The sequence below is a fragment of the Hylobates moloch genome, unplaced genomic scaffold (genome assembly GCF_009828535.3).
Source record: "Hylobates moloch isolate HMO894 unplaced genomic scaffold, HMol_V3 SCAFFOLD_7, whole genome shotgun sequence".
In the NCBI taxonomy this organism is placed as follows: Eukaryota; Metazoa; Chordata; class Mammalia; order Primates; family Hylobatidae; genus Hylobates; species Hylobates moloch.
Window position 1 is genome coordinate 4,000,291 of NW_026652282.1, and position 25,076 is coordinate 4,025,366.

A 25,076-nucleotide genomic window follows, 5' to 3' on the forward strand; every position below is an offset into this window, starting at 1 on the left:
TCCCTGCCGACCGACTCTCCCTTACAATGCCTTTTAAATAACTTATCAGCGCTTGGTTTGGCTGCTGATCTCAAACCTACACGCCTCATTAAATTGTGCACTCAAAACTGGCCCACCTACCCCTTAGACAACCAAAACAGATGGCCCACTTATGGGTCCTTTGATCCCAACCTTCTCCGGGATCTCTACAACTATTGTGAGCGAGCAGGAAAATGGGCAGAGATCCCCTGCGTTCATGGCTTCTTTCTTCTACGGGACAAACCCAACCTCTGCCTCCCCTGCAAGCTGCAACACCTTATCGCTGCTCTCAAGCTACCAACCTCTCCTTCCGCTCCCGACTTTGATCGGCCGACGAACCCCCCCACACCACCACCCTCCACCTCATCTTCCGGTCGCCGCTCAACCGGTTGAAACCGGCTACCAACCCGGACCACACGAAGAACCAAACTGCTTACGCCCCGCTCTCGTGCATCTCCTAAGTCCTCTTCTCTGGCTTTCCGCTTCTCACATCTTTACACTTTCCTCCGCCGGCGGGCCCTCTTCCCAGCCCTATTCTCACTATGATAGAAACGGCTGGGACCCTCTCTTCCACATGTTCCACTTCGCCGTCTGGCTCCCACATCAACAAACACGCCCCCTTCCTATATTATACCACTAAAAACAACGCCTCCTCCCGAGCCATACATATCGACAACCCCGCCGACCCGGTCTGGGGTCAGTTACAGGAGGCATATAGCCCAGCAATGCCTGGGCATATCCAACTCAAACCATAACTATTTCCCGTTCCCTCAAAACTCAGTCCATCTCTAACCAAACCTTTAACCAGCTTCTCCTCAGAAACTACCAGCTCCTAGTGACTTGTGAAGACACGGCAGGCTCCAGAGACAGTCTCACACCCTGCTGACCTCTCAAACGGCCAACGACCGGCAACAGATACCCAGGATTGGGGGGGGGAGGGAGTGGGCCTGCCCTCGCACCCTAAATTAACTACCATCTTCTTTTCTCTTCGGGCAGACCAAACTCTACCCCTAGTACCCCAGATGGCTACAGCAAGCCGATTCTCTCATCGCCAACCCATCCCTGCCCCTCAACTGGCTCACGGCACTGGAGGCCCTATTGCTTGGCCTCATACTGTACCCCATGCACAACCCTGACGGTTCTCCCTGTGCCCCCTCCCCACAGCACCCCCACTCAGCAGGAAGCAGCCAGATGAACCACGAGGCCCATTTTCCCCCATTTAAGAAAACAAAAAGGGAGGAATGTTAGGTAACATGGGGTACCTTAAAATGGCGCCGTACCTTAAGATGGGGCCGGTTCCAGGTTCTTCTCCCCTCCTTGACCGGGCACTGTCTGAACCCGCCAAAGGAGGGCCAATCAGAAAGAAGCATCTCCCGCCTTCCCTTGGGCCCGCCCCTAGCCCAATCCACGTAGGCCCAAGGGATATAAAACCCAGCACAGCAGCAGCCCTCTCTCTCTTCTCTTCCCTTCTCCTTGCGTGGTGCCACTCGATACCTCCAATAAAGATCTCTTGACCGCGACCGGTGTAGTTTGGTCTCCACCCGGCCCCTTTCAGGCAATAGACAGAAAATTGTGTTTTGGAGAAGCAACAGGAAGAATAAGGGTATGAATGCCAGATCAGCTGGATTTCAATCCCATCAGTTCTTACTCGTCCCATGACCTTGGGCAAATTACTTAACCTTTCTGTGCCTCTGTTTTCTCATCTGTGCAATGGGGATGACAGTAGTTCCAGCTCATGGTGCTCTTTGCAGATGTAATGAGATAATACACGGACAGAGCTGGGATCAATGTGTTGCACAGGGCACCCAGGTGGGGTCAGTCTTCTTTGTATTAATTACGACTGGAGCTCCCTCATGCTCTTGTTGGTTCAGAAGGACATTTGAGAACACAGGACTGATTCACCTCTTGATGCCCGGCTGTTTATCCCACAGGATCATTGATGGACGTGATCTGATGCCCCTGCTTGAAGGAAAAAGCCAACGCTCCGATCATGAGTTTCTCTTCCATTACTGCAACGCCTACTTAAATGCTGTGCGCTGGCACCCTCAGAACAGTGAGTAAACAGACCTTTCCATGCTTCTCATGCTCCGTGCAACCTATGCCATGGGAATGGATAAAACTAAAGGGCAAAAAGGTGGCTCTGCTTAATGGAGGCCAACAGATGCCTCAATGTGCGCCCATGCTTTGCTTTGTCCTCTTTTCCGTCCTCCTCCTCTCTTCTCCTTCTGGACACATAGTTGTCCAGGTAGGAGAACATCAGAAGGCCATGTCATTCACCCACCTGAACACCACCCACAGCTTCTGTATCCCAGCAGAGAAAGCTCCCTGTTCTCAACAGGGCGCTGTGTCTGGCTGCTTTATTGCATGCACAGCTGCCCAGCTCCACTTCCTAGCACTCCTCTCACACTGAAGACAGCAGCCCCTGTGCTCTGTGCATTGCTGTGCTTACACTTGCAGGCTCTTCTCCTGGAAGGATGTCTTGCCTCATCCTTCTTGGAGGGTACTCCTCAATGCCCCCCAGGCCCTGCTGAAATGCCACCTTCTCTGCATGTCCTCAAAGCATTCCCCTCACTCTTCCAGCATGGCACTAAAGGCTAGAGAAGGAATGAAGAGCATTTAAATGTTTACCTGACTTACTTTCCCAGCCTAAAGATGATGGATCGTGACTCACTGAATCTGTATTTTGTGCATCATGCATATTTGCTACATTTAGATATTTAAAGCAAGGTTAAAATGTTCTTCAGTTCTCTCCCATTTCCTGAACTGGGGGTTCTTTTAATTGTGCAATTGAACAGGATCTCTTGTGGGTTTTCTAATACTTGTTTTATAGTGGTATTTCCAATTAGCACACAGGAACAAATGGTTTATAATCTTAGGTGTGGTTGTTGATTTTTTATGTCTGCATAGTATTCCATGGTGTGTATGTGCCACATTTTCTTAATCCAGTCTATCATTGTTGGACAATTGGGTTGTTTCCAAGTCTTTGCTATTGTGAGTAGTGCCGCAATAAACATACGTGTGCATGTGTCTTTATAGCAGCATGGTTTATATTCCTTTGGGTATATACCCAGTAATGGGATGGCTGGGTCAAATGGTATTTCTAGTTCTAGATCCCTGAGGAATCGCCACACTGTCTTCCACAATGGTTGAACTAGTTTACAGTCCCACCAACAATGTAAAAGTGTTCCTATTTCTCCACATCCTCTCCAGCACCTGTTGTTTCCTGACTTTTTAATGATGGCCATTCTAACTGGTGTGAGATGGTAGCTCATTGTGGTTTTGATTTGCATTTCTCTGATGGCCAGTGATGATGAACATTTTTTCATGTGTCTGTTGGCTGCATAAATGTCTTCTTTTGAGAAGTGTCTGTTCATATCCTTCACCCACATTTTGATGGGGTTGTTTGTTTTTTTTCTTGTAAATGTGTTTGAGTTCATTGTAGATTCTGGATATCAGCCCTTTGTCAGATGAGTAGATTGCAAAAATTTTCTCCCATTCTGTAGGTTACCTGTTCACTCTGATGGTAGTTTCTTTTGCTGTGCAGAAGCTCTTTAGTTTAATTAGATCCCATTTGTCAATTTTGGCTTTTGTTGCCATTGCTTTTGGTGTTTTAGACATGAAGTCCTTGCCCATGCCTATGTCCTGAATGGTATTGCCTAGGTTTTCTTCTAGGGTTTTTATGGTTTTACGTCTACCATTTAAGTCTTTAATCCATCTTGAACTGATTTTTGTATAAGGTGTAAGGAAGGGATCCAGTTTCAGCTTTCTACATATGGCTAGCCAGTTTCCCCAGCACCATTTGTTAAATAGGGAATCCTTTCCCCATTTCCTGTTTTTGTCAGGTTTGTCAAAGATCAGATAGTTATAGATGTGTGGCATTATTTCTGAGGGCTCTGTTCTGTTCCATTGGTCTATATCTCTGTTTTGGTACCAGTACCATGCTGTTTTGGTTACTGTAGCCTTGTAGTATAGTTTGAAGTCAGGTAGCGTGAAACTTAGAATTACAGTAATATTCCTATCACTAAGATACCTGGCAGTCAATGGAAAGTGGTGAGCAATTTATACAATTATCGTATGTTCTAGAGGTACCTATTGAGGCTGGACTTTCAGTTCCTTCTTTGGAGGTAAAATAAAATTCCCCTTTTCTCTAAGGGGCTTTCGAACTCTGCTTCTAGAACCTAGGACTGCCCCCCCTCCCCACACCTGCCCCTAAGGAGGGGTGTGTAATAACCTCCTAGCTGCTAACTTCTTAAACTTAGGGTGATTCCATTCCATAGTCCAACAAATCTTTGTCTCTTCCCCACTCACCTAGCCAATTTACCCAAGACTTATCATTTAAAGAACAGCCTCTCTTTTATTTTTACAACTTTTCCATGAAATTACAACCTTTCTATTAGCCACAGAAATCACACCAGGTATATGCTTCAGAGTTTCTCCTTTAAGTCTGGGCAGTTTTCTCATGGTATGTTCTAGAAGACAAAAAAACAACAGAAACATGGGCTTGTGATTTTACTTCTGGAAGCATTTTATTCCTAGTTTCCATAAGAATACTGCTTCTTTTTTAGATCAGTTTATAGCATCGACTTCTGAGCTTTGTAATAAATGAGAGCTCAAGGACTCTTAATTTCTTTTTATATGGAGCCGGCAAGGAATGTGAAGAACAAAGTTTCTTTGACTACTGCATGTTCGAATAAGTCTGTATCATGTCCTGAACCTTGCAAAATTGTATTTTAATAGAGCCAAATCCCCAGTTAGAGAAGCTGGAAGGAACATATTGGATCAGAGGCTGGAGGAACACATTATGTGGAGGAGTAAAGAGAAAGGGGACAGGAAGATACAGAAAATAGGAGTGAGAAAAACAAGACCCAGTTTCTGATAGGCAACTGGCCCCGGGATTAAATTTGCTTCCTACACTCTGAATGCAATTCCTTCAACTCTTCTGTCTTGAACTGGTAACAAAAAAAGGAGAAATCACAGTATCCGAAGGCTAGAATCATTTATTGAGATAAAGGACCTCAGGAAAACATGATGTTTATGAATCATTTATGATTTATTTTTCAGATGCTGTCTGAAACTCAGCAACCATATTTGCTGTCTTGGCTTTTGTGTATGGCTTCATGTTTAGTCATTTTGTATTTTATCTATTCATTTTTTCTAGAAATATGTATTGAGCACCTACTGTGTGGAACATACCGTCTTAGCACTGGCATCTGTCAGTGAGCAAAACAGACAAAGTTCCCTGCTGAAGAGTAGCTTACATTTTAGAGCATGAGGCGCTGCTAGCTGTACAATGTGCTGGGAATACAGGGAAGCGTAAAGAAAATGTGACTGTCATCCATATGGAGCTTTCTGTCACCTGGGGAAGACAGATCTTAAAGTAGTAATAGTTGAGTGAGACTGCATAGGTCATCTCAGATAGACTTTGGTAGGAGCTTGTCAATAATCACTGTGGAACATATTCCATGAATCTTAGGGATAAGAGGGTTGTTGCCTGACTTCAGAATACTTTATTAGAAAAAAGAAAAAAAGAAATGTAGTATTAGGGTTTAGTAGCAGGCAGTGGTATGCTGGAATCAGCTCCTGATCATTCAGGAATCTTGCCAGCTGGTTGTTAAACCATTGTCTGTTTTCATTTGGCTGTGTTGTGGGTGTTTACACCATGACAATTGGCAAACACAACAAATACAGGTTGCCTTCCTCCCTCAGAGCCCTAGATTAACAACAGTTTGTTGGTATCAGTAGAACTGACTGCAGATGTTTTTAAGATGCAGTTACAATTTGTCTTGATTACTTAGAGGATTAAATGTTGTAATTCCAAACTCATGAAATACTGATTTTCAAAAAACTTAATGCTAGGATTTCATTTCCACCCATTTAAAACATGAATCTCTTTTAAAATTTATATATAATGTCTTCGCTATAATTTAGTTGTCTCAGCAAATTGAATGACATAATTTAATTATGATCTGATATCATTATTCCTATTACATTTTATAAGAACTCATGAAAGCATGATTATAACATGGATAACTTTTCTTGCACTAAAATAAGAATTGTGAGTTAAAATTTACCATTCAATGGTTATGAAAAATTTTGGCTTTAATGTTTGACATATGAATTAATGTTATTAAAAATTCAACACAATGACAACTTGATTTTATGGATGGAGTTGATCTTAGAGGGTAGGTGGATACTTGGCTCCAGGATTTTTAAGCTGATGACTGTAGTCTGTGAGATAAATACTCACATTAATGGAGAGTCCCCAAACCAGCTGGTCATACCAAAATCCATAGGATAGCTGTAGATATATTCTAGAATGCAATGCAATATAGTACATAATTAACAGCTTAAAGTGTTTTGTACAGACATATATGGAATCTTAGCATCATGTAGACAAAAAAGTCACATATATTTGAAATGTCACACTTTAGTCAGAAACGGGATCTCCATGAAGCTATAAAAATTACTTAGGGGAACAGGGCACCAATACCATTCTTTCCCTCCATTTTCTATTCAAGTTTGTTGGAAACTTTTTTCCAACAACAAAAAAATAAAAATGAAAAATCTTTATTTTAAAAATGACAATACTAGGAACATTTGAATGATTCTCTTCTAGCTATTGTGAAATATACAATCAATTAATGTTAACTGGTGATGGATATCCCAATTTCCCTGATTTGGTTATATGAGTGTTTCAAATGATCACAGGTACCCTGAAAATACATACATTGAATATGCATCAATAAAAAGTAAATAATTAAATAAAATTACAGCAAACAGCAATAGGATAATGGAATTCATTCCAAAGGAATGTGTTCCTTTCCAGCTTTCTGAAGGATACCTTCATTTCAAAATAAGAGCTCAGTAAGGGTTTAAAATCAAAACCAGCTTACCATGGTAACATAAAGAAAAATGCTCGCATGGCTATCTAGCATTTTCATTTAATTAAAAAATTAATTTTGCCTCTAAAACACACCTAATAAAAGAGAAGAAATTCTCATAACAGCCACTTATGAGTTAACAGCATCAGAAAGGCAGCACTTGGCTTTCATCATCACTAGTAATTTCGGTGAGTACTTGTCAGATGCCCTTCCTCATCTGATCCTCAGAATTAGGATCTAAAGTGTCAGAAATGAAATATCAAAGGCTGAAGCTGACCTAATGTGAGATGCAGCATTTCCAAATTTAAGCTCACCAGGAACTATCCTGTGTTTCAGCTGACCTTATAAAAGGACATATTTTCATCCTACTCTGTAACTGTTGTAGCAATTAAGAAAAAGCACATATATGTAAACCATTTCAAGGATAACTTTTAAGTCTTAGGATTTATTTTCTCTGTGAACACTTCAAATGCTGCATTGCCACAAGCTTTTAATAGTTCAGGCATGCAGCCATTATTTCACTCATGTGCCTGTGAAGCCCAGTACAAGGTACAACATTTGTACTTGTAATTGTAGCAACACAGGATGATGGTGTCCTGGGATAAACAGAATTTGCTTTGGAGATCTAGGAGAAGGAGTGATTTATGAGGTTAGAAAAGATTTCATTGAACTTTTAATTTTTTTATTAAATTTATTTTATATCATTATCATCCAGACACATCAGTAACAGCTTAACTTCCCCTAACAGTCATTTCCAACAGTGGAAAAAAATCACCACATAAATAGATTTTGTGTTTTCCAACATGGCCTATTAAACATATATTTTCTTATGGAACTTCATATTACCTTATAGACAGTATCAGACAATATTTGAGATAAACATTCACTTTTCAACCAAAGTTGTAGTATGTCTGATCTAAGATTACACTAATATTGTGGAAGAAAAAGTCCTGGTCATTACTTTTGATAATTTGCTACAATGCAAACTTACTTCCTTATAGAAACAAAGTAAATCAAAATTGAATTTTCTTTCTTGAATACAGAAAAAAAAAAAAAAACACCAAAAAACTCGGTGTGGCTGAATGCTCAAATGCCCTCTTCCATCTAAGCTTGGCACCCAGCTTATTCTGATCTTTTTGCCAGAGGTCACTTCTGATCTTTTCCCCTTGCATTCTCCGTCCTACCATTTCATTGATTTTCTGCAGTATTTTACACATCTCTTTTCCCCGACTTCAACACGGGGCGTCTCTCAGTTCTCCTGAAATGTCTGCTATGTCTCTAACCCCCTGCCAGATTTGCTTTCACATGCTCTCAGACCTGGTGTTTTCTAAATAGACATTTTAGTTCTAACCAGGGCATGTAATATTTAGCAATTTTTTGTGTCTTCCTTTCGTATCTTCTATACAAAAATGTTTTGTAGGTGGTTATAGACGTTTCCCTTTGTTAATCTCATGTTCTTGAAATTTGTCATCTCTTTCTGTGATCATTATGTATCTTTTGAAGACATGCTTGATGACAGTAAACACTGATGTTTGTTGCATATTTACTGTCTGCCGGACAGTTTGTCAAGAACATTGTATTTGATATCTCATTTAATCTCCTGAATTAGAAGAGATTATGATTATATTAGTTTCAGATTTGGCTGTAACAGAAAACAATAAAAAAACCCAGTAGTTTACATTAGAGAGAAGTTTATATCTCCATCTCATGGGTGACATCCAGCGGCGAATGGTCCACAAAGTCTCTGGGGTGCAGAATCTTTCAAGCGGCTTTTCCACCTTCTGTAGAATGTGACAGCTTCATCTTCATGGTGAATGATGATTGTGTCTACCCTAAACGCATACAATGGCGGGACGGATGGGAAAGATGAGAAGAAAAAAGTGCACGGCTACTACTTCCCAAGGAAGATAGTCAGACTCTTCTCAGAGGCCAGAAGTTGGTCACCTGTTCACACCTAGCTTCACAGGAGGCTGCGAAGGAGAGTTTTGTTATGGGTGTACATGTACCCAGAGGAACACTCAATGACTGTGGGAGGCTGGCGGATCAGCTAGCTATCTCTCCTCCCAGTGTTATTTTTCCCAATTATAGATGGGGAGACAGAGAGGTGGAAGGTCACATTATTGGCATACAGTTGCGAAGTTGATGGCCAAGTTGGGATTTGCAACCAACACCATTTGCTTTTGAGTCTGTCTCCCATTAATCGAAATGTCTTCCCCTAAGACAATATGTTCTTTTACTCACAATTATAAATCATGATTCCTCCACCTAACCGTGTATCTGGACATCTCTGTGCCCCCATGCACTGAGTCCACGATTCATCCACATCCTCTTATTCCCCAAATGTTGACATCCTTGGCATCATCAGGTCTCATACTCCTTCCACTGGCTCCATGCCTGATCCTCGTCCTCTCAGTTGCTCTCATCCCTCTCCATGAATGTTCTTTCCTGGGGGCCAAATGACTTATGCCCCCTGCACAATTCCTGATGACTGCCCATTTTTGACACCAAGCAATCCCAAAGCAAATGTACTTCCAAGCTCTCTGCCTTCCTCACTCCGTTATCTGCCGTGATCAGATAGTAGTCTTCAGTGCCTCACAGTAGTCTGTTGGTCCTTCAGGCTGGAAGTGGTGCAGAGCCATTGTGTGATTTCAGGCAGGATGCTCCGGGTAGGTCCCGAGGGGACTGTGGAGTGTATTTGGGTTATTGTCTGCTCACGCTGGATTTCATGATGACAGCTGGCTCCTCCCCTCTCTTTCCATCCCTTCCTGCTAATAACCATCATCTCCTTTTTTTTTTTTTAATTTATCCAACTTTTTTTTGTTTTTGAGATGGAGTTTCGCTCTTGTCGCCCAGGCTGACGTGCAATGGCACTATCTCGGCTCACTGCAAACTCCACCTCCAGGTTCAAGTGATTCTCCTGCCCCAGCCTCCGAGTAGCTGGGATTACAGGCGCCCACTACCACGCCCAGCTAGTTTTTATATTTTTAGTAGAGACGGAGTTTCACCATGTTGGCAAGGCTGGTCTTGAACTCCTGACCTCAGGTGATCCACCCATCTCGACCTCCCAAAGTGCTGGGATTACAGGTGAGGGCCACTGTGCCTGGCCCCAACAATTTTTTATTGGGCCTCTATTCTATCTAAGATACTAGGCAGTACACATTTAGGAGATGTGGGAGATACAGTCCCTGCCTTCAGAGAGGAAATAATCCAGCCAGAGAATTGGAGACCTCAAGTGTTGACTGAGTGATGAAAAGTGGTGAGAGGAACAGAGGAAAACTGGTGACTTCCAGCTGGGAATTTAGATGGGTTCATGGAGGAGAACACAGCAGGGCTTTGAAGGACAGCTAGAGTATCAATATGGAGGCAAGGAAGGGAAAGTGAGGGAAGAGTCTCATATACATCATACACCCACTTTGTTCCAGGTTATATATTTCTGTCCCTTAATATGCAAAACCCAAAGCTTAGTAAAAGGGAATATTTTGTCCTCAAATACTCAGGCATCAGTTGGGAAAGCTTGTGTTGCTCTCAAATTGCCTGGCTGTGAAGCAGATGCACCCAGCCACCAGAGCCGCTTCCTCATCCTTCTCACTGTTGTCGTATCGTGAGCTCCGGTGCTGCCAGCTGCAGGAAGCAGGCAGAACTTATCTACTGTCATTGATTATATATCAGCCAAGGGCTGAATAGTTAGGGGGTTTGTGCTATGGTAAACAGATGGCAGTGAACCTCAGGGGTCAGAAACAGAGCTTGGGGCCAAGATGCTTTTGGTGAACGTGCATGTATTAAGTTAGAAGACACATGATCTATGGAGGCTCAGATATGGACACACTGTAAAATCTTTGGGTGTAAGAAAAGATTTGAGGCATTAGTGTGGGGTGTCTGGATGAGACTAGGGTAATGTATGGAACAATTTTTTAGGTGGATCACAGGAGTAGGAGGGCACCCTGGGATGGGTTTTCAGACATCAGTTCAGTGGATGACATTAACTTTTCTGTAAACTTACTGAGGGGGCAGGCCTAGGGTTCTTTGTGGGGGGGTTCCTCACAATGGGAAAATGGAACAGTATGTGAAATGGTTCTTGAAGAACTTCAAGATGGCAACAGAGGTACATGCTGCCAAGACTGAAAACCCAAAATATCTGCGTATACATTCTATGATATATACATGCAGTCTTCCAAGCACCCAAAATAAATCTCGCCAAAACTACCAGTTGAACATCATTCATCAAGGGAAGTTTAAATCTGAGTGATACATTAAGAGTCAATGTGCTGAAGCCATGTAGATTTATTAATAGTTTTCCATATACTTTCAGAATCCTTAGCAGAAAAAAAAATGTCTTACGACATGCATTACAGTAGCAACAGATTGAAGGGCAGATGGAAACTGAATTGTTTCTTGCGTAAATTGGCTGCAGCTTTCTGTTCACAGCTAACTCATGTATAGTCTCTACTATAGACCCAGCCTCCTTCTGACAGCATCACATATAGGAACCAATTTTTAATCCTCAAAGCAATGCTACCAGGGAAGAACGATTATTATGAACATTTAACAGAGGAGCAGACTGGGACACAGAGAGGTGATAGCAGCTATGCCCAGCATCACATATGTAAGAAATTGCAGAGCTCGGGATTGAACCTAAACTATTGGTGCTCAGAGCTACGCCCTTAATCAAGTCAGTGGCAGGAAAAACCTTGGCCGAAGCACCTGCCCTCTAGCTAGTGCATTCTCTCTCTCTCTTCCGCGCCCACCGCCGGCAACCCCCGCCCCTCCCAGGGCTCCTCTGTCTATGCAAGTCTCACACAGCACCAGGCTAAGAAAGGCAAATGCTCTTTTATAAAGACATTGCTATCGTCCTGGAACAAGAGAGTCTTCAGGCCCCTGGCACCACCCCTTCTCCATCATATTTGTCTCGGAAGCGCACAGCAACTCTACCTGTCTCTGCTTCTATACTGCCTATGGATCTTTGGTGCCTTTCCTGTCCTTTAGAGCTGTTCATTCATTCATGCAGTTTATCACCAAGCCTTGGAGACTCGTGAGGATTGTCTGTCTCAGTCCAGCTTCTGGCTCATTTTATCAAAAATAAAGTTTGTCTTATTTTATAGTTTAGCTCTCAGAGGGTTCATGTGTAGGGAGTGGCGAATCTGTGCTATGATAACCATTAGCCCTGACATTTCAGGGGCTCAGCCCAGCAAACATTTATTCTCACTCTTGCTGTAGAACAGAGCTTGTCAACCTGGGTACTACTGACATTTGGGGCCAGATCATTCTCTGTGCTAGAGGCTGCCCTGTGCATTCCAGACTGTGGAGCAGCATCCGTGGCCTCTCCCCACCAGGTAGGTATCAGTAGCACGTCTGCCCCAACGCAGCTATGACCACAAAATGTATCTTCCAACACGGCCAGAGGTACAGTGTTCAATGCCTGTCATGGTGGGAAGGTGAGGGTCTAGGAGGAGAGGGTTCTGCCATCCATTTGTCAGGGACCACCCTGACAGAGGCCCCATCATCTCGAGTGTCACCAGCAGAAGAGACAGCTCCTCTGTGCTGTGGCTGGGAAAAGACATACCACATACTGCTCACGTTTGGCCAGAGTGGGCCATGCAGCCTTTCTGACTTCAAGGAAGCTGGAAGGTGTTCTGGAGCACTTGGATTACTCAGGGTTCATTATCCCCAGGAAGGAGGTGTAGTCTTGTTTTTGTGGCCTCAGAGTTCCAGGTTGGGGGCACCTTGCTTTAGCCACTGTGGGTTAGAAGCAGGGGCTGTAAGGGCACAGTCGCGTTGTGTGATGCCTCTGAGTGTCTGTCATGCGTGCAGTGTCTTTACTTGTGCCAAACGGGCTTTCCAGACCTGGTTTTGTTTTGTCTCACATGATGGCTCTGAGACTTCTGCAAGACAGCAGTTTAAACATTCAGAGAGGCCTGGAAACGAGTGTCCCAGGGTCCGGATTGTGCCCAGCTGTGTTATGGACTGTTGTGACTGCTCTAAGTAGAGAATTCAGAATGCAAGATGTGAGAGGCTTGCATCATTATGAGAGGCCAGAAGCACTCGGGGCCCTTGGGATAAAGACAGAATGAGGCTTCGAGGACCCTTTTCAGGAGGACGTTGTTAAAATTTGTAGGCGATGTAGCATGACCCTGTTCCCGGACCAAACCAAGGGTAGGACTGCTATTTCTCGCAGCCCAACAAGAAGATGCAGATGAACTGGAGAGAAAGAGAGTTTTTATTTCTGTAACCAGTTACAGGGAGAAGGCCTGGAAAATATTGCCCAGACCAACTCAAAATTACAGTTTTCTGGAGCTTATATAGACTAAGCTATAAGTCTATGTGTAAGTGTGCATTCATCTAAAGACATAAGTCATTAGCTTCTTTTAATCTATAACCAAGATCTGAGTCCTGGAGACCTTCCTCTGGAGCCTCAGTAAATTGACTTAATCTAGATGGGTCCAGATGCTGGGGTGATTACCCTTATCTTGTCTCCTGCTAAATCATGGAGGTTTGGGGAGTTCCTTCAGATCTGCAGTAAACTTGTTTGTGGAGGTCTGGGGAGTTTCTTCAGACCCCCAGTAAAACTTGTTTAATCCTAAACGAGCCCTGTTAAGAATTCCTTCGTTATCATGTCATGCTTCAAAGCCCAGGAGAGGCCTGGGCAAGACTCCTGATGGGCTTTTGTTCCATTCCAGCCTTTGTATGAGGACACTGGCTCTTTCAGCTTTTAATAGTAACCTCCCCACTCAGTCAGTGCTCAAACAGATGTCATGGAGGCCTGCGTTAGTGAGACCTGGCCTGCCACAACCCGACTCCAAGACGTTAAGAGGGAGCTTGTGCTAGATACTAATATTGATTTTAAAAAATACTTCAGTACATAACGAAAGTTCTGGTTTGCGCCCTCTCTATTTTTGTTCTTGGGGAGCACATGTGCTCATTTTCGGGGCTTCCTGGCCAGGGCTCCCACTCCCCGTGGCTGAGTCGCTGTAATGCGAAGTAATAGAAATCACAGCGTCTCTTCTGTTCCAGGGTCAGAAGCCCCTGTGGTCCCCAGGCAATCCCAGGGAACCCAGAGACCTCTTTATTTCTCTTTGTTCGCAGCTTAGTTTATTTTTAATAGGATAGCTGTTTTAGGATCCTATGTGGAGGATGTTGAATCAGTTTCTGGCTTAGGCATCAACTTTTTCTCACTTCAATTCTATTTGCCTTTTTGTTAAATGACAATAAACTTTCTTCTCTCATGAGTTGAGTGACATTGTTTAGTGGTGATTTTATATAAAAATATGTGTCACCAGATGGGTGATGATTTCCTGAGCATTTTCTTCTAGCACAGTGACATAGCAGTGCTATATCATATGTCATTGATATCTTTGACCATCACTTGTGACAATTCGTTTTCTTAATTTGGGAGAGGATTTTAAAAATCTCAGTAGAATTATTGTCCTCATCACTACTTAGACTAATTAAACAAGTAAAAAAAACAAAAAAAAACAAAAAAAAAACTGTCCACTTTAATTTCCCTGCATTCTTTATATCAAATTTAATCATTCCTTTTCCAGGTCATTGGATCTCAGTTAGAAATGAGTCTAAGTTCCCAGTTTGGTCAAAATATTTATCGTTTTCAGTGGTGAGGGAGAAACAGTCTTTTATCAGAGCAGTTGATGATAATTTTTAAAATACAGTAGTGAATAAACATTTTTTAAAAATTTAACATTTTTCTAGTATATGAGGATACTCAGGATGAAGTATGTTATCAAGATAATTTTGGAATACAGGACTAAATATACCTATGAAAAATAGAAGATGATGCTGGGCATGGTGGCTCATACCTGTAATCCCAGTGCTTTGGGAGGCCAAAGCAGGAGGATTGCTTGAGCCCAGGAGTTCGAGACCAGCCTGGGCAACATGGAGACACCCCATCTCTACAAAAAAATTTAAAATATAGCTGGGCATGGTGGCATACACCTGTGGTCCCAGCTACTTGGGCGGCTGAGGCAGGAGGATTGCTTGAGCCCAGGAGTTCGAGACTACAGTGAACTATGATCATACCACTGCACTCCAGCCTGAGCAGTAATGCGAGACCCTGTCTCTAGAAAATACAAATCGAAAATATAAATTAAACAAAATAAGATGACTCTGCCAGGTGCCTTCTCTTTGATCTAGTGACTGAGCTGTGCGCTTTATCTTTGAAATGACACCTTTGGAGATGTCAGTTGCTGGGTTCCTGGTGAATAATAGAACAAGCTTCCGAAGTCGGGGTTGTTACCCTGTGAGCCACTGTACAATAAAAAGTGCAGTTCTAGTTCTCTCTTTTCAGTAAATCTAAAGTGGTCCAGAGAAACAGCACAGAGACTAAGCAATCTACCTCTTTATGAAAAGTTTTTAAAAATCCAAATGAAAGGATAAAAAGGCAAGCAACCCCAGAGCATGTGCAATAATTCTTTAGAATAATTAATTCTTAGTTCTACACTTGTCTGAACTACCCAGCAACACCACTGCCATTCCCAGGCCAGGGTGCCTGCATCTCCTGACAGGGCCTGATGTCGATCTGATCTTCCAGCTCACACCTGGGGAGGATTGTGCTCTAGTAGTAATGACAGGATCATGTGAGTGGCTTTCAAAAGCAAGTGGAAAATACAGGCTCTTTACATGAATTTATTCCAGGAGCCTGTATTCTCCTGGGGTTTTAAACACACAGAGGCTTGACTCGAATGTCAAGTTCAAAACGCCCTCTAGATTTGCATCATTGGGAGCACGAGCAAGAGAGGCTTCCTGGCTCGCTTCTCTGTGTACCCACTCTCTCTCTCGGCTGACCCTGACGAAGGATTCTAAGTGGCTGCAAATGGCAGACTCCGTCAGCCTGTCTCCAAAAAGGCTTCTGAAGGAAATTTCTCATACCCTGGAAGAAAGTGTGGGATGAGACGAGTGGATGGGAAGCATCTTAAGGTTACTTGCTGCCTTTTTAAACCCTGCTGGAAATGGTAACCAAGTCCTGGAATTCTTCCTGCAGCCTGGCGTGTCTGTGTGTCAGCTTGACCTTATCTTTCTGAAGCAGGTGCACTGAGACCATGTAAAGTGCACAGATGTCATGTCCTGCTCTCGCAGAATCAGCTATGCCACAGACTGCAGGCGTCTCATTATGAATCTTCTTTAATATATTCATCTAAACGTATTCACCTTGCTTTCCCTGTCTTTCTCAGCTTTAAAAAAACCCACACACACAAAGAGGCTGACTTTTCCCATCACTAACCTTGTCCAAGGTTAGGGGAGATTTGGGGACAACACAGGCCCCAGTGACTGTTGGTTTAAACCGATTGCATTAATCAGTTTTGCATTTTGATCAGTTGATCATGAAATGCCTATAATTACAAAAGTCGCACATGCCATTGTATGCACAAATGATCAGGATGACTTACACAGGGGTGGAGGGCTTCCTAGGAGGAATGCCTCTTTGGTTTTATGTAAAAGCTATAAGGGCATTCATGTCCTGCACCTGATTCTAGTCGGTTCATGCATTTTAATTCTGTTTTTATCTGCTACATTTTGCCTACCCAGAAAACATGTTTAGGCCTCTCTTAGAAGGTGTTTGAGAGCAGTCAGTTCCTCTGAAAATGATAACATTGTCAGATAAGTAGGAAATGAATCAATTATTTCATAATTATTCATTTGTTTGTAAATTAGTTTTTCCTAGCAATTTCAATATTTTGGAGTTTATTGAAACACAGAACTTACATTTTAAAAACTAACCATCCTATTCTGGTGTTGATGAATTCCCCTAATTTGGAATTCCTAACAGCTTTTAAAGGTATACGTTGCATGCCATTATATTCTAATTTAAAGATTTTTAGTAAATGTATAGAGTTGAGCAATCTACTTTCAGAACATCTCCTTCATCCCCAAAAGATCATTTCCATTCCCCATTTGTAATCCCTCCTCACCATCACTTCTAGCCTCATTTAATTCTTTTTTATTTTTGTTTGTTTATTTTTGTGGGTTTGTTTTTTGTTTTGTTTTGTTTTTTTGAGACAGGGTCTTGCTCTGCCACCCAGGCTGGAGTGCAGTGGCATGATCATAGCTCACTGCAGTTCCAGCTGCCTAGGCTCACACAATCCTCCTGCCTTAGCCTCTGGAGTAGCCGGGACTACAGGCACGTGCCACCACACCCAGCCTTTTTTTTTTTTTTTTTTTTTTAATTTCTTATAGAGATGGGCTTTCACTGTGTTGCCCAGGCTGGTCTCAAACCCCTACCTAGGCTCAAGTGATTCTTCCACCTCGGCCTCCCAAAGTGCTGAGATTACAGGCATGAGCCACTGCACTCGGCCCTCATTTAATTCTTTTTTTTTTTCTTTGAGACAGAGTCTAATTCTGTCGCCCAGGCTGGAGTGCAGTGGCACAATCTCAGCTCACTGCAACCACCACCTCCCGGGTTCAAGTGATTCTTTTGCCTCAGCTTCCTGAGTGGCTGGGATTACAGGGACCTGCCACAACACCTGGCTAATTTTTGTATTTTTTAGCAGAGACGGGGTTTCACCATGTTGGCCAGGCTGGTCTCGAACTCCTGACCTCAAGTGGTCTATCCGTCTCGGCCTCCCAAAGTTCATTTAATTCTTGATTCGACATTTTGTGGACTTTCTGAAAACTGAGAAAATAAACTATTAACTGCGGTCCTACCAAGTCTGACGCTGTTCCTGCTGGCTGTGTGTGTGTGCGTCTATGTGTGGCTTCATAATCTCTCCTGTACATATTAACATTGTGTCTGCAGCCTTATGATATCTTCACCTTCTTAAAGCACATGGCAGCATAATTTCCACATCACTTTTTCATTTGTGGTACATACAAGGATGCTTCATACCTAATGCCATTTCCATCCTTTTAAACCACAGGCACATCCATCTGGAAGGCCTTTTTCTTCACCCCCAACTTCAACCCCGTGGGTTCCAACGGATGCTTTGCCACACATGTGTGCTTCTGTTTCGGGAGTTACGTCACCCATCACGATCCACCTTTACTCTTTGATATTTCCAGAGATCCCAGAGAGAGAAACCCATTAACTCCAGCAACCGAGCCCCGGTTTTATGAAATCCTCAAAGTCATACAGGAAGCTGCGGACAGACACACCCAGACCCTGCCAGAGGTGCCTGATCAGTTTTCATGGAACAACTTTATTTGGAAGCCCTGGCTTCAGCTGTGCTGTCCTTCCACTGGCCTGTCTTGCCAGTGTGACAGAGAAAAACAGGAAAAGAGACTGAGCCGCTAGCAGTGCCTGGGGACCAGACAGACGCATGTGGCAAAGCTCACCATCTTCACTACAAACACACGCCTGAGAGTGGCACTGGGGAAACATAACTCCATCTACACCTTGGATTTGGACTGAGTCTCCATTTTAACACCTGAAGGCTTGGGCCAGAGCTCAACAGCAACTCAACTGGAGGGATGAGGGGGATAAGGTCTGTAGTATACAGAGAGGAAGATGGTAGGTTTATGCCTTCTGTGGCCAGAGTCTTGGACTCATGGAAATAGAATGAATAGAGGAGCATTCACAAGGCACACCAGTGCAAGCAGATGACAAAATGGTGCAGAAGGCAATCTTAAAACAGAAAGGTGCAGGAGGTACCTTAACTCACCCCTCAGCAAATACCTATGTCAACAGTGTAAGTTACCATTTACTCTATAATCTGAAGTGATGCTATAACCAGCATAATAAAAAGACAATCACATAAAAAAGAGTTTAGTCATCTAAACATAAGTAACTTTAAGGTGAATGAAAGATCTTCTTTATGAATAATAGATGATGGTAAGTTCCACTTTGGTTATTGGAAGGCAAGTCATTATTACTGGTATTAGTTAAAACACATATCAAATGCTCTTCATCATATATATAGTTATACATATACATACACACACACATACAGTATATTCTTTCCTCAAGAGGGTTAAGATGTCTAAAATAGGGACCTAGAAGCTTATCACTAGAAGCTCACAAATAGGTTTCTTTGCACAATGATTTTTTGCCAAATTTTATAGTAATAATAATCCCAAGGCAAATCTCTCCTGAACTGCTTTCCATTCCATAATTTGTAGTATGATTCTTGGATTCCACTGTTTTCTTTGGGGAATGGAAGTTCTGAATTAAAAGCCCACTGTGGAGATGCTGTGGTTCAGGGAATCTCTTCCAACATAATTCAGAATCATTGGCCTAGAAAGTCTCTGATATTTGGAGGGGAACAAAAATCACTCACAAGCAATCCGTGATCTATACACATAAGCATAATTTCCTTTAGTTCTAGGCAGAAGTTAGTCATCAGAGAACAGTCATGTATGCAAATTTTGTGGCTGAGAAATTTCTGTGCTTCCAATCCACAACGAGATGCATGATTTTGTTTTCATCCCATTTCCCCCAAGCCCCCGTAAATGCGCAACTGATCGCATCAGGGAAAATGCGCAACTGATCGCCTAGGAGAGGGCCTCGTAGTGGCACAGCTGGAGATAGTTTCAAAGTCTAAACCACCAGCCCATCCTGAGGAAAGGCTCCTATGGAATGTAAAGTGCAATCATTTCTTCAGATATAAGACTTTCCCCAACAATGTGATTGGATTCCTTTATGCCAAAATCGAGAGAAGCTGCCATCCACCTGCTTACGCATTCATCTGTTTTGTGGACTTGTCTGACCACCTTCTACTTGCCCAGAGTTTGTTCAATTCCAAGACAGTGCCCATGAATGGAACACCTGTAACCCACACAGCGGTTTGCAGAGAATGTTAGCCATGACTTGGGCTTTCTGAAAGTTGGCTATAATTTCTCTATCCCTACCCACAACCCTGGGAAGTTGGAGCAAGAAGGGCATACTATTGGGCTGGGAGGATTCAACAGCATTTCCCCAGTTGCCCTTTAAGGTCTTCTATTTCAGACGTTAATTTCGCTTCTCTTTCTAAAAAAAAAAAAAAGAAAGAAAAAGAAAAAAAAGAAATAAGTGATTCCTACCCCCTAACTCCAGAATTGTTGAAAGCTGAAAAGCATACAAGATTCTTCCTTTTAACGTGGATTTCTCGTTCCAGAAATTGTGGGGTAATCTGTATTCTTGCTTTAGAAAACATTCTTATTAGAGAGGGTACTAGCTTACTGATGATGTGTTAGGATTGCTACTGATGCTGTCATGTGGAAACTATTTAAAGGCACTATTATAAACTTATCCTATAAGATGACAATGTTTACTCAAAGTCTAACATATTCAGTGCAAGTAAGACTTTCTGAAAACACTTGATGATGTGGGAATGCTGCAGGATTAAATAACTTGAAGAGCCTTTATAGATTATACGAATGCCTATCTGTGTCTAGAACCAGTTATTTAACCTGTAAAATGTCAACAGCAAATGAAGGATGAAGTATATCTCTAGATGCAAATATATTGAGTTTAAAAGTGCCTCAAAATAATTGAGATCACATTTCAGGACATTTGGAAATCAGGTTGATTTGTGGTAACTGTAGTCATCTTAAATTTCAAACCATTTACCATCTGAAAGTTTTGATTTGAATGTGAAACAGGAAATTGGAATTCTTTTGTCCAGGAGAAACCTCGCAAACCTTCTTTAAGGCATAGTTTTGTTGTTTGTTTGCTCGTTTTTTGCAGAGCTGTAAGGCATGGCTGCTTGTTTACAAAGCATCTCATTCATATTACCTGTGGAGTTGTATATCCAAACCTTAGTGAGTTTTGAAGCTTTAAGCAAATTCTTTTAAAAAAATTCTTCTATTTCTAGCATTACTAGATATTAAAAGTTAAGCAAATAGATTAATGATGTATACATAGGCATCATTTCACAAGGTCAGGAATTGCTGCAGGAAAAGCAAAATTGCAATCTACGTATCTGTGGTACTAAGGAAGTCCCGTTTTTCAAAAATGGAAGCCCACTTCTCAGATTTTTCTGAAGGGCATACAATGAAAAGTGGAGGGGAAAAACACACACACACAAAAACAAGTATTTGACTTGTCACAGGAATCTGATTGCATTAAGTGAAAGGATTATTTAGAATATGTTAATGCAAAGTTAAAATAAAAATTTCCTTGGCAATTAAAAATGCTGTGCGCTAATACCCTGCTATCTATCGTGACTCAATTCAACAATGTGGGGAATGTTTACTACATTTCCAACTTGATGTCAAGCAATGGGGAATACCCAGTTCTGCAAAGATTCATCAACTTTCTTAGCTCAAGAGAGAGGCTGAGAAATGCAGAGAAGAATAAGACAGAAAATGGCTCTGACCTCCGTGATCCGAGAGTGGGAAAGGGCCTGATTATTACCCATCAGGCACACTCTCTAAGGCCTTTTTAGGGGCCTACAAAAATGTTTTAATTTATTTTATAATCAGAAGAAAAGAAAATGAACATTGGGGATTGGAAATCGTATTGGTATTTGCACCAACGTAGTCATAAAATAGTATGTTAATATGTTTTTACTTTATATATTTATATATTAAAATATATTTAATATGTTTTGCGTTTGTGGCCCATGAAAGTCTTACTGGGCCCTGGGGAAGGGACTCTAGCCTGGTGAAGCAGCTGCTTTGCTCTACAAATACCTGGGGCAGAAATTTGATTTGAAAAATATTATTCTCTCTTCTCTTTGTTTCATCTGGATTCCTTCGGAAAACCAAACCAGTGTCAGAACAAACCCCGAAGCGGTAAGAAGTTGGAGTGAGAAGGGCATGGTATTGGGACTAGGATCGGCTCTCATTCGATTGAGCTATTCTCATAAAATGACAAAAAAGTGTCCATAAAGAGGCTGCTGGCGAGTGTGTGGCCATAGGGAGCCGACATGCCCGGGAGGAAAGGTGTTGATTACATGGAGACTTCCAAAAGCTAAAGCCTTGTTGCCTTCTCTTTAATGCCTAGAGAATGGGATGTGTCATGCAAATGCTCAAAACCTCTTAAATCATAGCTGTCTGACCTCTACGGACCTCACATCCATCGGAGGCTTCATGGACAAAGATTCTCCACTTGGCCAAACTTTAGCCAAGCTCCTCAACCTTCTCCCAGGCCCAATCTGGGCACTTCCTTGTAAAATCCAGTTTTGGCAAGAAGTCTGTTAAGTCAGTTTCGCAAGAACACCTAACCCCCCCATATCTGTTCAACCTCAGTATCTGATCAGGCTTCTCAGCCTCCACCATCCCCCAGGTGATGTCTGGTCACCTGGCCTGCCTTCAGCTAGAATCCTGTTAGGTCGGTTTAGCTGAATGCTCCCTGATATTTCCTCTTGGTAATCTTCCATCCACTGCCCCTCACCCTGTTCCCTGTCTATAAATATCCAGTTTTCCATGGTGTATTCAGAGCTGAGTCCAGTCTCTCTCCCCTACTACAAGTCCCCATTGCTGTGGTCCCTGTACCCATCAGGATGGTCCTGAATAAAGTCTTACTGTGCTTTAATAGGTAGCATTGAAAAATTTTTTTCTTTGACATCATCCATGACAACATGAAACCTATTGGGACAGCATGACTGTGCAGGGTCTTTAGAGCTCAGCTTTCTGAGGCCCTGAGCATTCTTGGTTTTCCAACACCGTGAACCTGTTCTGTGTTGCAAGAGATCACTCAAGCCAATGTTACTTAATGCCATCTCTTTGTGTAATAGATCTGAATAAAGTAATTGTAATATACCAGTATTTTACTTTGTCGGGTATTATTTTAATGGGAGCCTTTCCAATGAAGGAAACATCAGCTTTCCTTGTTAGGATGCAAGCAGCTTAAAAACTATCCATGTCTTTCTGAAAAGGAAACATTGCCATGTAACTATGTATCAGTTTTCTAAGAACTTCATAGGCCTTCTATATAGGAGACCCTCAAATTTGGGGGTTCATCTGAGAATGGTTCTACTCATTAAGTTCAAATCCTCTAAAGGATTTTTTGGTAAGTGTATCTTTTTTTTTTTCACAGAGTCTCACTCTGTCTCCCAAGCTGGAGTGCAGTGGTGCAATCTTGGCTCACTGCAAACTCCACCTTCTGGGTTCAAGCGATTCTCCCACCTCAGCCTCCTGAGTAGCTGGGACTATAGGTGTGCACTACCACACTTGGCTAATTTTTGTAATTTTTAGTAGAAATGGGGTTTCATCATGTTGGCCAGGCTGGTCTCAAACTCCTGACCTCAGGTGATCCACCCACCCTGGCCTCCCAAAGTGCTGGGATTACAGGTGTGAGCCACTGCGCCTGGCCATGGTAAGTTTATCTTACCTGGCAAGTACATCTTCAAAGTAGCAAATTGTATAATTTCTTACGTATACTTTACACAATAAGCAAACACAGTCACTTTTATATTGAGGTCTGGGATATAAAATTTCCTTCACTGAGTATATGAGGATCTAAGGTTTCAAACTAAATTATACATGGGGATTGTAGTGTTTTTCTAAAGGTAAGAATGTTAATGAACATGTTTTTATAAATAGGTACTTTGAATTGCTTGTCAATATTTATACTAATTTAACAATGGGTGCAAAAATAAATACACAAAGTACCATATTTACAAAGATATGCGTATTCTCCAGTGGGCAGGGCCCAATGGTTGTTACATTTGGGATAGAAACTATCTCATGATTCAAATATACAGATTCATCTCAGTGAGTGCTGAGCAAGATGATATTTTCCTATTTCCCTTATAGTAATGTTGGCACCATATGAGCCACTCGGGCCTGGCCATAAGTTTCCTGCATAATCCTCTATGGTGGGAGTCCCCACCCCCAGGCCACAGACCACTACCAGTCCATGGCCTGTTAGGAACTGAGACACAAAGCAGGAAGTGAGCGGAGGGCAAGTGAGCAAAGCTTCATCTATATTTACGGCCTCTCTCCATTACTCACGTTACCACCCGAGCACCACCTGCTGTCAGATGAGCAGCCACATTAGATTCTCATAAGAGCAAGAAACCTATTGTAAACTGCACGTGCGAGGGATCTAGGTTGTGCGCTCTTTATGAGAATCTTATGCCTGATGATCTGTCACTGTCTCCTGTTACCCCCAGATGGAACTGTCTAGTTGCAGGAAAACTAGCTCAGGGCTCTCACTGATCCTACATTATGGTGAGTTGTATAATTATTTTATTATATGTTAGAATGTAATAATAATAGAAATAAAGTGCACAATAAATGTAATGTATTTGAATCATCCCAAAACCATCCGCCACCCCCAGTTTGTGGAAAAATTGTCTTTTAGTCCCTGGTGCCAAAAAGTTTGGGAACTGCTGCTCTATGGATACTCTGCTTGTTGTCATTGAATACAGAAAATTGAGATAAGAGCTCAGAGGAGGGCCTAAGGGAAGAATGGTAATATGTTAGTCCGTTGTCATGCTGCTAATAAAGACGTACTCAAGACTGGGTAATTTATAAAGAAAAGACGTTTAGTTGACTCACAGTTCCACAGAGCTGGGGAGGCCTCAGGAAACTTACAATCATGATGGAAGGGGAAGCAAAAATGTCCTTCTTCACATGGTGGCAGCAAGGAGAAGTGCAGAGCAAAGGGGAGGAAAAGTCCCTTATAAAACCATCAGATCTCATGAGAACTCACTATCACAAGAACAGCATGGAGGTAACCACCCCCCATGATTCAGTTACCTTTCACTGGGTCCCTCCCATGACATGTGGTGATTATGGGAACTACAATTCAAGATGAGATTTCAGTGGGGACACAGCCAAACCATATCATTCTGCCCCTGGCCCCTCCCAAATCTCATGTCCTCACATTTCAAAACACAATCATGCCTTCCCAACAGTCCCCCAAAGTCTTAACTCATTCCAGCATTAACTCAAAAGTCCACGTCCAAAGTCTCATCTGAGACAAGGAGAGTTCCTTCTGTCTATGAGCCTGTGAAATCAAAAGCAAGTTAGTTACTTCCTACATACAATGGGGATACAGACATTGGGTAAATACACACCCATTCCAAATGGGATAAATTGGTCAAAACAAAGGGGTTACCGGCCCCATACAAGTCCGAAATCCAATAGGGCAGTCATTAAATCTTAAAGCTCCAAAATCATCTCCCTTGACTCCATGTCTCACATCCAGGTTATGCTGATGCAAGAGGTGGGCTCCCATGACCTTGGGCAGCTCTGCCCCTGTGGCTTTGCAGGATACAGCCTCCCTCCTGGCTGCTTTCATGGGCTGGTGTGGAGTGTCTGCGGCTTTTCCAGGTGCACAGTGCAAGCTGCAAATATTTTATGATA

At 42.5% G+C, this 25,076-nt stretch overlaps 1 protein-coding gene across 2 annotated transcripts in view; it reads left to right on the forward strand.

Moving 5' to 3' along the window:
- The window catches only part of STS (steroid sulfatase), a 214,590-nt gene extending 192,064 nt beyond the window's left edge, over nucleotides 1-22,526 (forward strand). Inside the window, exons 10-11 of one of the 2 annotated variants that reach the window (XM_032756543.2) lie at nucleotides 1,950-2,071; nucleotides 17,762-22,526. In XM_032756543.2, the coding sequence (XP_032612434.1) occupies nucleotides 1,950-2,071; nucleotides 17,762-18,135 (496 nt within the window). In that variant the 3' untranslated portion in view covers nucleotides 18,136-22,526. The remainder of the gene's footprint in view (nucleotides 1-1,949; nucleotides 2,072-17,761) is intronic. The other variant, XM_058441559.1, reaches the window with a different exon arrangement.
- The last annotated feature ends 2,550 nt before the right edge of the window (nucleotides 22,527-25,076 follow it).